Below are 13674 nucleotides of genomic sequence, written 5' to 3'. Positions count from 1 at the left end.
CACAAACATAAAATTTATATTAATAAAATTGAACACCATGTAATGGAAATGACGAAACTTGATGTAATTTTTTTAATAAAAGTTTTCTTTATTAAAGTAAAACAGAAGTATGTTCTGTATTAAATATACTTAAAAGTTGTGGAATAAATAAACAGCTGACAAATTAACAAAATATAATATTAATTTTATAATAAATACAGTACTCAGAAAAATCAAAAATTGAAAAGTTGAGAGACTTATTTTCAACTGTATGCAGTGTTAATGAATAAAAAAAAATCAAACTTTTTTTTATTGCAGAGATGTATTGTCAAAACTGATAAAGTAATAAGGATGTAAAATTCAATACTGAATAGGGGATAAATGATCCTGGAATGCATATATAGCTATTTAACAGTAATTTATGAAATAAAGGTGTTTGACAAGACAAGCACCTTTCGACTAATTGATTCTTTTAGGAAACTCAATTAATTACATATCACAATGTAATTATATGATTGTGATACATACTTTTTAACACTAGATAAATTATTAATCAAATATACAATAGCATTCAAATATTGTTCATTTTATTATTATAAAAAAAAATGATAATTCATAACTTTACTTTCTCAGTCTTTGATACTGAAATATACAATGAGTCAAATTCTATTTTCTGATTTTTTAAAAAATAACTTTTATAGCAAGAAAGATAAAAAATAACATACTATTGAATTCCTTACATAACAAAGAATTTTATTTGCCCTATTTACAAAATGTTAGGTCTTGAAATTACTGCCTGGGAAACTGGAGAAACTTATCAATAGCATATTAGAAATGTATAGAATTTGTAAACATAATAGAGATTGCCATTTACAAAATACAGTATAATTTTTCACAAACAATATGAATAAAATTTTAATTTAATTTGTCTCATTAAGTAAAAATTTCTATTTATACATGATAATTAAATTTATAGTATTTTGATAAATGAATTAAAAGACTATTCAACAATCTTTCAAAGTTAAAACTAACAAACTACAATTAATATACCAATTTTAAAATTTATGTAATTTCTCTGTTTAGTTTGTAACATGATATTGTACCAAACAGTCATATAAATGATGTTGGAAACTAAAAGATTGCAAAAGATCTATTGTTGAATGGTAAAAATATCAGTGAGTAAAAATAGAAATTAATAATAATAAATAATTAATATATAGAAAAAGTATAAATGACAAATATAAGTATAAAAGCTAGCAGGTCAAAAAAGTTATTATATGTCAGATATGAATTTAAAGAGATGCATTTAACTTCTGTTTGCTGAATATAGTTTTTATTTGTTTTGTTATTTCTTTTATATATAACTAAAATATCTAATATAAACACTAGAGAAATCATTCATATCTGCATATCAAACGAACAAGTTTAGATTATGGTTATTATTATCATTCATCAATACTGTTTGTCACCACTAATATATTTCAATTGAACATCAATTAAATCAATTTTAATATTAATATCCATACTTAAACAGAAAAGCTAGCTTTAGTGTATATAAGTACAATCGAACCTCTGAACAACAGCCACTGATGGAAACATAAAAAGCAGCTGTTGTTCAGAGGTTATTCTGTATGCATTTTTATTCAAAAAAATTTCTGAAAAATGGCCACTGTTTATAAAAGTGACTATTGTTGAAAGTGAACTGTATCAGAAAAAACAAAAGTGAAAAGTGAAAAATAAATATCTTGTTAAAAGATACAAGATTAATATGAGGAGTATTCATAAAGTAAAGATATGAAGCCCAAAAAATATTTCTAGAGTATTTCACTTTTAGGTTGACTTATAATAATTTTAGAACATACATTTATTTATTTTTTGACATATCTCAATATATTTGGAGCCTGGAAATGAGTTTCTTGATGCTGACCTTGTAGAAATTTCCCATCTGCTTTCATAATTATGTCATCATTGCATCTTGAACCTTGTCATAGTCATCATCAAACTACTTTCTAGAATGTGATTCTCAAGTGTGCTGTGGCATTTTAGTGTACCGTGAAATTTATGAAGTGTGCCGCCACTGCGAATACTCATACATAGGCAACGTCAGACAAGTAGTTCAATTGGTTCTACCTTCCTAGGGCACATTTGGAAATTGTAACTGGTGTTACCAGTAACTGCCTGTAGTTACCAGGGCTGTGGAGTCGGAGTTGGAGTCGTGGAGTTTTGGTGTTTTAGCCGGAGTCGGTAAATTTTTACGCAACTCCACAGCCCTGGCAAGACCGTGGAGTCGGAGATGCGGAGTTTTGGTGTTTTAGCCGGAGTTGGAGTCGGATTGGTAAGGAAAAGTTGGAGTCGGAGTCGGAGTCGGTAGATTTTTACGCGACTCTACAGCCCTGGTAGTTACCAAGGCATTTAGAAAATGTGACGTAAATAACCAATTGTGTTTAAAAATCACTGTTATGACATCACTGGTTGTCCTGTGACACTTACCGAAGTAACCATGTGTGCCACCAAATTTTTAAATTATTAAAGATTATGTGATGAAAAAAACGTTGAGAATCACTGTTCTAGAGAGACAGATGTTCTTTCAACTTGAAAAACAAGTAATAATCACTTGTTACAGGATATGGGCTGTGCAATTGATGTTCCAAAACTTTCCACTTGAATGTCTGCAACAATTCTTGAGCGATGCAAGCAGTGTGTGTGAATGGGTATTATCGTGCAGTACGACATCATTTTGTCATGTTTTGCATGTTTGTAACATCTTTTCGTTGGAAACAAGTTACAAATAAATATCACAGTGGCAGTTTCTCCTTTTGCACAAAGGAATCACCGAACAAACCTAGTACTTGGTGGCAGTGGCGGCCTTAGGGGGTGGCGAGCAGGACAATCGCCCGGGGCCTCGCTCTTGGAGGGGCCTCGCGCAACAACCAAGTAGAAAAAAGTTGATATTTAAAACTTTTTATTTTATCCTTGGCTATTAGTTATAACAATAAAATAAATTTAATTTATAGTACAGTATATATTTAATATTAATAAGTGCCTACTATTTCAATTCACATACTTTGCACAAAGGACAAGGGCCTCGCAAAGATCTGCCGCCCAGGGCCTCGCAAAGATCTGCCGCCCAGAGCCTCGCAATGGATAAGGCCGCCGCTGCTTGGTGGGATTGCAAATTGATATGGCCATTTTAAACACACACTGAAAGCATAACAATGATGCAATTAAAAGCAAGTGATTTCTGTCATGTGATGCTGCACTGCAAAAATCTGAAAACATAATTTTCCTTGCATTTCTATTTGCCTTGTATCTTTACTTTCCAAATATGCCTCATAACAAGAACATTATACTTTTTCAATAAAAATTATCATCACTGATTCAGAATTCTGATAATTCATTTAATTAATTTTAATTTAATTTTAAAACAGCAACTGCACACCGGGTTGTGTAAAATAAATAAGACCTACCTGAACCTTTAACCGATGTGTATAGAAATTAATCTTTCCAATACGAACCGTGTGATTCAAACTCAGCAGCGTTCGGATTTATTCAAATTTTTTCGTTTGATGTTCGATTCAGCTATACCTGAAGAAGAGCCCAGAAGGGGTTAACAAAACGTTCATATTGGAAAGATTAATTTCTATACACATCGTTTAAAGGTTCAAGTAGGTCTTATTTATTTAATTTAATTTTTTTGTTGTTTTGTTGATTGTATATATTATACATGTCTGTATCTTTAGTTTTTTTTGACCCTTGAAAAAGGCCAATGGTCATAAGGTCATTTGGTTAAATAAAAAAAAAAATAAATAAATAAAATTAAATATTGATAAATACTATATATATAGAAAAATACACCTTTTCATATGTTTCCAATATGTCTTTATAGTTCTAACAAAAGTTTTTGGTTTGATTTACAGACCTTCTTCAGGTTAGAAAACATGGCTACAGTATTAAACTAATTACTGAATTAACTAGAATTTTAAAAGTCAGGTAAGGAATCACAACAACAAAAACCTAACCACAAATACATAACAGTTGAATTTGACTCCAAGTTATGCAAAGTTTATTCTGGTATAACAAAAGATATACAAATAGATATAGTATTTAAAAGAAACCTAACAATATTCAGGTTATTAACCAATGGAAAACATCAAATAAATGAGAAAAAAGCCCCTGGAGTGTACACTATACCTCTAGAAGATTTTAGATTCAGCAGATTCCTAACTTATATAGACTCAACTAACAGATCAATTGAGGCCAGAATAAAAGAATATAAATATGACATCCTTAAAGGCAATTATAACAAAAATTATTATAACACAATTATAACAAACCTTAGCCATATTGGGGTAAGGCAGTGTTATATATGCAAGCAAGCCCGGGTATCTCCATGTTCGGAAGATGCAAAATTATTAAGAAAAATATTTGATGTACAAAAATTAAGAATAAGTGAAACCATCAATGTCTATAAAGCAGCAAGCTGAGGGCTGTGTAGTAACAACAGAAAAAGCTTCATCATATCTCAAGCCTAGCAAGCATTTTTATTGAAATGTACTGAAATCAAGTAATAATTTTTTATTAATCACCTCCACATGCTTAATATTTATTACAGGTTATTTTCATGGGCATAGTCAGGAAGAAGCATGGGTGGGCATGCCCCCCCCCAGTTAACCTGGTACCCTTCACAGAAAATTACAGCCGAAAAAGTGTTGAGCCAATTTGCAAAAAGAAATAAAAAGTTGAAGTTAATTTAATTGGATGTAGTGTACCGCGGCCGCAATTAATCTCTGAATATTGGACTGAACTTCAAATAATTTGCTTGAATGGATCCACGATAATTCTCTACAACCTGACAATGTGAAGTTATAGGAAAGTTGAGAAATTCTGATCCTAAGAAAAAAAAAAAGGTCAATGGCGTTCTGTGCCCAATGTGAAAAGTGTATCTGTAATCTCTATGTACAGTTTAGTCTCTATGGAGTGACGCCACAATAAGATCTCGCATCACCTGAAAACCTTGTTAGGGCCACCTCTGGTTCGGGCAGTGAAAAAAGTTCTCTTTCCAATTTGGCCTGGAGGAAAAAACTGTTGGCCACCCCTGGTCTATATCTAGATTAAAGATGTGAACTATATTAAAGAATGGTTAAAAAAAATAATTGATTGGTTAATTTTTCTTTAAGGCATTGCTAGAGTTTGATATTAATGTTATGAGAACGTATGAATAAAGGAAGTTTCATATTATGTGTTATTGTCAATTCTTATGGAAATTTCATTTTAATGAACAATAATTTGAAATAATTCAATTTTGTGTCAGGTTGGCCTCTACTAGGCCCCCCATAACAAAACTCTGGCTACGCCAATGATTATTTTATAATTTCAAGAAATAATTTTATTTAAATTTATAAATCTCAAGTTATAACATAAAATATTTAAATAACCTCAAAGAAACTTTGAATTGTTCTATTTTCAAACACAACATAATTCCTTCCAATTAGAATGGTTTCTAACCTGAAGAAGACCTGTAATCAAGCCAAAAAGTTCATTAGAACTATAAAGAAATGCTGGAAACGTATGAAAAGGTGTGTTTTTTATATATAATTTACAAAAACTCCAGCTTATGGTAGAAGATTTAAACTGATAGATATGATACAAAACTACAAAAAACGAAATAACCAGCAGAAAAAAAATTGGAAAGTGCTACCTTGTATAAGGATTGATAAATATAATCTACTAAAAGCATTTTTATAAGAAATTTTCAGAGATGAAAATCCAATATTAAAATTTAGTTTTAGGTTCATTCATTCTAAATGTCTTGCCACTTAAATATCTGGAAGTCTCTTTAATTTTTAATTAAAACACAGTATTTATTTTCAAATTTGCATTTTTTTAAAATTTATTTTCAATTACATTCAAATAACTTGTTTAGATAATGATTCTTTTTAAGATGCCATATTTATCATTTTGAAAAAAATCATATAAATTATTTATATGTAGATGGAAGTAGCTTAAAAGTAATTTTTTATTATTTTGTATCTAATATTATATTTATATTTATATCTATATAATTTATATTTAACACAAATTTAAATTTTGATCTCTGTAATTTAAAATTCACTTTTTCAAATGTTGAACTTAAAAACAAGTCTTAGATTCAAGACAGTTCTTAAATTTTGGATATTTTTTGTCACTTTTCTTCAAGCTATCATCCAATTTTGTTCAGAAAATCCTTTTTAAAAGCATGATACATCTTAAATTCAAAGTAATACAGTAAGTTGTTAGGTGATGTTAACATTTAAATTCACTAACAAATCAAGAAATAATACTAATAATATACTTAGCTAATGTAATAATTTAAAAAATGATAATATTTTAATTTCATCTAATATTTTCAAAGTAAACATTAATGAATAAAAAAATGCTATATATCAAGATTTATTTTAGTATTTACTAATTGTAAAAAATATTAGGAAATATGCTTTCATTAATAAATGGATAATTATACATTAATGCCATCTTATAGTTTTAATAAGTGAAAAATCATCATAAAAAATTAATTTATTTTTGCATTTTAAGCTTCTCATTAGTTGAAATGACTTTTTAATGATCTTAAAGTTTGAATTCAGAATTTTACTTGGTCTCTGATAATTATATTAACAATTATAAAGTTAAAATTTATGTTTTTATCAATTTTTATACAAAAATTACTTTTGATAATATACTTTAAACTAAAATTTTTAAAAATGTCAGCTGCTTAGATAGCATTGTAATTAAATCTATAATACATTAAATCTTACAACACTGTACAAAAATATTACCACATAATTCTTTGTACATCATTACTATCTGGCCAATGGAAAGTTTTGTAAAAGAATAAATATAAAGCAACAATATTTATAAATATATAGACAAATGTTTCTCCTAATAACTGTAACCAGTTACCGACATTCATATTCAGTCTCAAAATAATATATGGTATTATAAAATATCTGAATTCCAATAACTGTTGAGGAATCAATGCAACAATAAGACAAAATATAAAGGTTAATTTCCATAACTCTGATTTATGTGAAAGTGAATGAATCAACGACCAAGCGGAATATAAATATAAAGGAATGTAAAGGTAAGGAATGATTGATTTGTAACCAAGTATTTTTCTCCAAATATAGAATGTCAAATGACGATTATCAGCTATTAAATAAGGATGAACATATGTAAATTTGTAAATAAATGCACCACTTACTACACAGAAAAAACATGTAAGAAAGAAATGAGTTTGACAAAATTTTAAAAACTGCAAAAGTTTAGTAAAACTAATTAAATAGGAACAAGAAAAACACAGAAAGAATCCTAGAAAATATAAAATCTGTGGAAAATTAAAGCAAGCCTGATGAGCACTTTTATCTCCAAGAACTATACCCTGATTATAAATAACAAATAATACAAATCCAATTCCAATTAATACATAATTTCCAGTTGTTTTAAGTATATCTGATAATATATGAAATAACTGTTTTCTGTGTAGAAGTATAGTTCTTGTGTATTTAATAAATGGAAGTAAAGAATGAACATGATCTTGTTTCGCTGATGTTTCTCTTCTTATCCAATAAGTAAGAATGTTAATTAACTGTAAAACTGCAACCTGATAAAAGAAAACTAATTTTTAAATTTGATAATTTAAATATTAAGTTTATATTTTTATAAATTGATAATAATAGTGATAAATATTTCATTATTATTTTCATTTGTGATATTTAAAATTAAAAAAAGTAAAGTATTATTATATTTATAAAGTTTTAATTAATCAAAACTTTAAGCAATAACATAAAGAAAAATCAAAAAGTTCTTTAAAAAATGAAAGATTTATAATATTGATAAAAAACTGACTAAATGTTAAATACACTAACTTAATCAATAACCAATTTTTAATCAAAAATTATTAATAAAAGAGTAAATAAAAACTTCATAACTAAAATGCATAACTAAAAATCCACCATGCAAAGTACTAAACTTATTTAAAAAATTAATTATATTAAAATTGTTTATAACTTAAAGTTCAATCAGAACTTCTAAAGATATATCAGTATATCAAAATATTTAATAATTTTAGAATTTTGCTCAAAAATAATGATTCTTTTTCTATTTTGGTTGAACTTTTATACTGTCCTTTTATATTATATTGTTGCATTATATTATAAAAAAATAACTATTTTATGTTTTGGTTAATATAATGCCACAAATAGAACATTGTCTGATGGTTTAAATACAAGCAATTATATTGAAGTATTAAAAACAAACTTTTTACTTATAGAACTCCATTGCTTGTACAGGAGACTTCTATAAGGAAGAGTCTGTCTTTTAATATTTTAGCATTAGGAAATCAAAGAGAGATGTTACTGAACAAACAGTTATATTTATTACAATTTTGAAAGTATGTATTTTAATCTATTCTTAAATTTTATTGAGGTATTTAAGATTGAAAAATTCACAGAACATATTAAGAGTATGAAAAATGAACAAAACACTTGTAGTAAGAGTATTTCTAAAAATGAACTTGTAAATGAAATAAAATGCAATTCTCAAATTACATGCAAATTTTTAGTGAAGGTTGATTAATTCAAATAAATAAGAAAATTAATAATTATGTATTTACTGAAAATATAAAATTTTCTACAAGCATATGAATTTTCGAATAGGTATCCAACATATAAAAAGTGTTCAAAATATTCTCTGCCTTTTCTGATGTACGTTCCTACTTGTTGCTTCTTTAATTGGTGTATTCTTTCAAAAATTCCAGCAATATTCTGTGTTAAATTATAGGCTTCTTCTATCCTTTCCCTGAGTTACAGCTCATTCTTGAGCCATGCGCGTGAAATAAATTTTTTATATGATCAACAAATGTAACATTTGTTGAAACATTGATTGTAACTTGAGAATGATTTACTTGTATTTTTAGGCATATGTATTCTAGAAATTTTACATTTTACTACAGTAGGGCCTCGAAAACTCAGCCTAATGTGGACCGAAGGGTGGCCGAGTTTGTGAAAATGCCGGGTTATCGGGAATGGGGTTAAAAAAAAATAAGTACGAGTGTTTCCTCAGAAAATACTGTACTGTACTTGTATGTATTATTTGCTTGAGAATACAACAGAGAATAAACTGCCCAAATACCCTTAAACAAAGGAAAAGTACATCCTTTATGAAGGCATAGAGCCTTTACTACATGAAAATGAAAATTAATGAATACATAGTGTACAGTAATTTACCTGATAAGACAGACCTCAGAAAAATACTTTGTGAGGCATAAAGCTGTCTATGATGAAAATTAATTATCTAAGGGTATTTTTGCCCTGCCAGGGTGTGGCCGAGTTATCTGGAGTGCCGGGTTATCGAGTGCCGAGTTTTCGAGGCTCTACTGTATCTGAATAAACAATAAGAATTTTTTTCCTTTTTTTTTTAAAACCTTACATATTATTATTTAGTTATTAGTTCCTATATAAATTAAATTAAATTTTTTATTAAAAAGTTTAGTAAGCATCCTTTAAACTTATAGTAGAAATGTAAATTTATTAAACTTAATTTAAGCATTCAAGTAATAGTTTTACTTGAATACTTTTATTGTTAGCTCTAAATAATTTTAGATTATGTAATTTACATTTTATTGCATAATACACAATAATAATACTTACAAAAAACACCCAAATAATGCTGGTTTGACGAAAAAGTATCGCTAACAAACCAAAAAGAGCAGCTGTTCCATCACTTCTCATTAGATGAAATAAATACATGAGTAAAATGAAGAAAAGAGCTCCTGAATCAGTGTAGTATAGGAATGTAAAAAAATATGATAATGGAAACAAGGCAAGATTTAATGAAGATAAAATATGTTGATACTTCTTAATATTCTGTTAAAAAATAAAAAAATTATCTAAATATATAGTTCAAATAAGTAAATTAAATAAATTATTAAAGCTTTGAATTTAAAAAAAACAAGGTAAAATAGTAACAGTATATAATAAGAACTGTTAAAACAAGCATGACTATGCTTGTTTTAACAGTTCTTATTAACAGTAAAATTTGTTATTAACAGTAAATTTGTTATTTGTAATTAATAGTAAAATTTGTTGTAAAATTTTAATATTTTATTATATATATTTCATCTGAAAAGCAAATTTAAAAAAAAATACATTTTTAAAAATTATTTTCAATATATTTTCTGTTTTGATTGGCATTGTTTATCCTGTGTTAATTAGAAAGATTATACTGTAGTTTGAAATACGTCAATCATAATGATTATTGAAAATACACTAAATGATTATATTGATTTCTTTAAAAATATTTAAATTTTACAATGTATTTATTACAAGTCATTAATTTTGCATTTTTAATTATATCAAACTAATATTTACCTTCATGCAATGTTTAGCCTAACTTTCACTAAATTTTCTACAAAGTATTTTAATTCTAAATTATAAGTTTTCAGCAAAACAGTAAAAATCTCCAGATCTAAATTTAATCCACATTAAAAATGTAACCAACAATCTAATTGACAACCAAATACCAAATATCCTATTAATATTAAAAACATTATTTTTGATATAAAATTAATTGATACAAAATGCATTTTCTGTAATAATTTCAAATAAAATACTGTAGTTAAGTAAATGTTTAATAATCTTTATATTTAAACAGATTTAAAATAATATAAATGTTAGCATTTTTTAGATTATGTACTGTACAGTTTAAAATTGAAAATGATAATGTCTATACATGGTTTTTCACTGGTATAGAGAGAGAAACAATTTGATGTTATTTAATATTCATATTCATATTTTGATAGTTTATAATTTGTAATCAGTATTTTTCTCTGTTTTTTATATATAACAGGTTACAAAATTTTCTTTATCAGATTTATTCATTAATTTTCAGTAGACTTTATTCTAAGAATTTCTCTTAGAAAATATTATTAAAATCAATTGCCATATCAAAAAATTTAAATTTAATTCAATGTATTAGCTTATTCATTAAAAAAAAAAATTTTTTTTTAAATGGTCAGTTTTAAAGATTGGAACATTCGAATTTTTGAATACTTAGTAAACTGTATAATTCAGAGACTTAAAACCTAAAGCAGGCCCATAAACTAGGCTGAAAACATTTGTTTCTAATAAAGTATTGTTGGAAGACATAAGGAAGATGTAGTACTGATTATATATCATATTAAAATTTCATTTAAATTACTATTTGAATTAATACCCCTTTGATCAAAAAGTATCTGGAATGGTTCAATAAAATGCAAGATTTAAATTTATTCATCAAATGTTATTTTGTCCCATTCAAAGTAATCCCCTCTCACTGCAATGCACTTATGCCAATGTTTTTTCAAGTCTTCAAAATATGCTTTAAAGTCATTTTCGTGAAACCCCTACAGGACTTGCAGCAAATTTTGTTTTATGGCATCATCAACTCAAAACAGTGACCAAAAAACAGAAATTTTAGTTGAGAAAACAGAAAAAGTCACACAGTGTCATATCAAGTGAATATGAAGTTTATGGAACCATATTTGTTAAATTTTTGACCAAAACTTCATGAGCATTGTGAGCAAGTGCCTTATTGTGGTGCAAAATCCATGAATTTTCTTGCTTCAAATCAGGTAATTTTTTATGAATTTCTTCATGTAAACGATGCAAAATGCTCAATTTGTATTCTTTATCAACAGTTTGGCCAGTTGGAAAACTTTGTGATGCACAACACCATGACAATCAAAGAAAACAGTCAATGTGACTTTGATTTTTGACTGAGTTTAACATGGTCTTTTCAGTCTTGCTTTACCTTTTGAGTACCATTCATTTGATTGTTGAGCTATTTTGGTGTCAATAGCTTAGATCCATGTTTCATCCCATGAGACTTTTTAAGAACAATTTGCACTTGAAAAAGCATATCCTTAGCCGCTTGAACATGTTGCTATTTTTGGAAAAAATTCAATGCTTTTGGGATGACTCAAGAAGTGACGCACCAGAAACCCAAATAATATTTTAAAATTGCTTGACAAGATCCAAATTATACTGAAATATGTTCAATAATGTCCCTAATTGTTAAATGATCATTGAGTGTTTAGTTCATCAGTTGAAGTGGATGGTGTACTAGAACATGGTCATCTTTGATACATTCTCTGCCTTCTTTGAACATTTTGTACTACTCAAAAATTCTTGTTTTGTTAGACTATTGTCATCAAAGACATTTTGCAACATTTCCAACGGTTTTGTACAGTAATTCTGTTATGAAAAAAAATTTAATGTATGTTCTTTGCTCAATTATACTGGACATTTTGAGAAATCACTGGTGCAAAAATTCTTTACACACAAAACAAGCAGTTATATGCAAATGAAAACAGAAGATGACATACAGATTGCTGTTGATGAAAGATGTACCAAATGACAAAAAAAAAAATGATGACAGCACTCAATTGCACACAGAAAGTTTAAATGAACCATTCTGGATACTTTTTGACCATAGTAGTAAAATGTAAAAATTTAATTCAAATAATTCTAAGCTAATATCTAATAATACATGAATATCTCTTCTTGATGTAGCCCATGGCTGACTAGGCTTATTATACTTTGTAGGTTAAGTGATGAAAGAGTCAGAGATCAAGTAACCTACAAGGTGAGATAAGTCTGTACAATTAAACCAGCCCTAGGCTACATCAAGAAGCATTAATCCAGACAAGAAGCAAAAGTATTTACATAAATACCTGATGTGTTTTATGAATGTAAGCATGTAAAACATAAATAATGTACATATTTCCCATTGAAAAAGCGACATTGATGATTCTCAGTCCAATTGTAGTGCAATAATTTATATGAAATAGAGATGATGCAGGCACCAGAATACCTATAGATACCAAATATAAGCCAGGAGGTGTGGTAATCTTGTCATCCCACTGAAATCATACAATACTAGTATAACAGTAAAGAATGAAACATTAATTTATAGAAAATAAATTAATTAAATTTCTAATTTAAGATCTTAATTATAATCTATTCAGTTTAAAAATGAAAATTTAACATTAATTCAGAATTAATTTATCCAAACCTCGCTGAAATTTCCATCGCAGTATTTTTCTGCTTGTTTAACATGGAAAATTTCGTCCATATACGGCGAATTTTGATGAATTGTGAACATATGAAACAGCAATAGAGTTACAGCCCCGTAACAACACCAAGTAATGCAAAAAATGACGATTTTAATCGAAATAGCCATAGTTTGTTTACTCCATTTAACATCCACGTGGTATAAACATATGACGAATTAGTCATGTGATTCTACTTCAGTGTTGCCAAGTCGGAATTTTAATTAATTAAGTTAAAATTATTATGCAAACAATTCATTTAAAAGAAATTAAGAATAATTAGTTCATAATCTTAAAACAGCATTTGAATAAAATATAGAGAATTACGATATAATTGCTGCATTTTTAAAAAATTTTATATGAATTAATAACTAATTTAATGTTCTCGTTTTTTCGTTTTGATTGGATTGGATAGATTATTTTTTAAAACTCATTCCGCCGTGTAAACATTAAGAGGGCCTTTTTTAGCAAGCCTATTGTGGGTTCGACCAGATCTGTAGTGGAGCGGCCGGGTTGTGACAGACGGGATTCGACATATCTAGATGGATTATCCCCGAAAAATTCTTGGAGTT

The 13674-nt window shown here is 27.5% G+C and overlaps 1 protein-coding gene across 1 annotated transcript; it reads right to left on the bottom strand.

Moving 5' to 3' along the window:
* Positions 1 to 6457: 6457 nt before the first annotated feature.
* Positions 6458 to 13371, bottom strand: LOC111632263 (putative Dol-P-Glc:Glc(2)Man(9)GlcNAc(2)-PP-Dol alpha-1,2-glucosyltransferase). The gene is made up of 4 exons (XM_023376657.1): positions 13066 to 13371; positions 12725 to 12913; positions 9663 to 9878; positions 6458 to 7615 (listed from the first exon to the last, which is right to left on the bottom strand). Exons 1-4 carry the CDS (start codon positions 13231 to 13233, stop codon positions 6788 to 6790), a joined length of 1401 nt encoding a protein of 466 aa, XP_023232425.1. The 5' UTR covers positions 13234 to 13371; the 3' UTR covers positions 6458 to 6787.
* Positions 13372 to 13674: the final 303 nt, after the last annotated feature.

The sequence above is a fragment of the Centruroides sculpturatus genome, unplaced genomic scaffold (genome assembly GCF_000671375.1).
Source record: "Centruroides sculpturatus isolate CEXI.00-Female unplaced genomic scaffold, Cexi_2.0 scaffold821, whole genome shotgun sequence".
Taxonomy (NCBI): Eukaryota; Metazoa; Arthropoda; class Arachnida; order Scorpiones; family Buthidae; genus Centruroides; species Centruroides sculpturatus.
The sequence above is the reverse complement of the archived record's forward strand: the minus strand, read 5'-3'. Positions and strand labels throughout refer to the sequence as shown.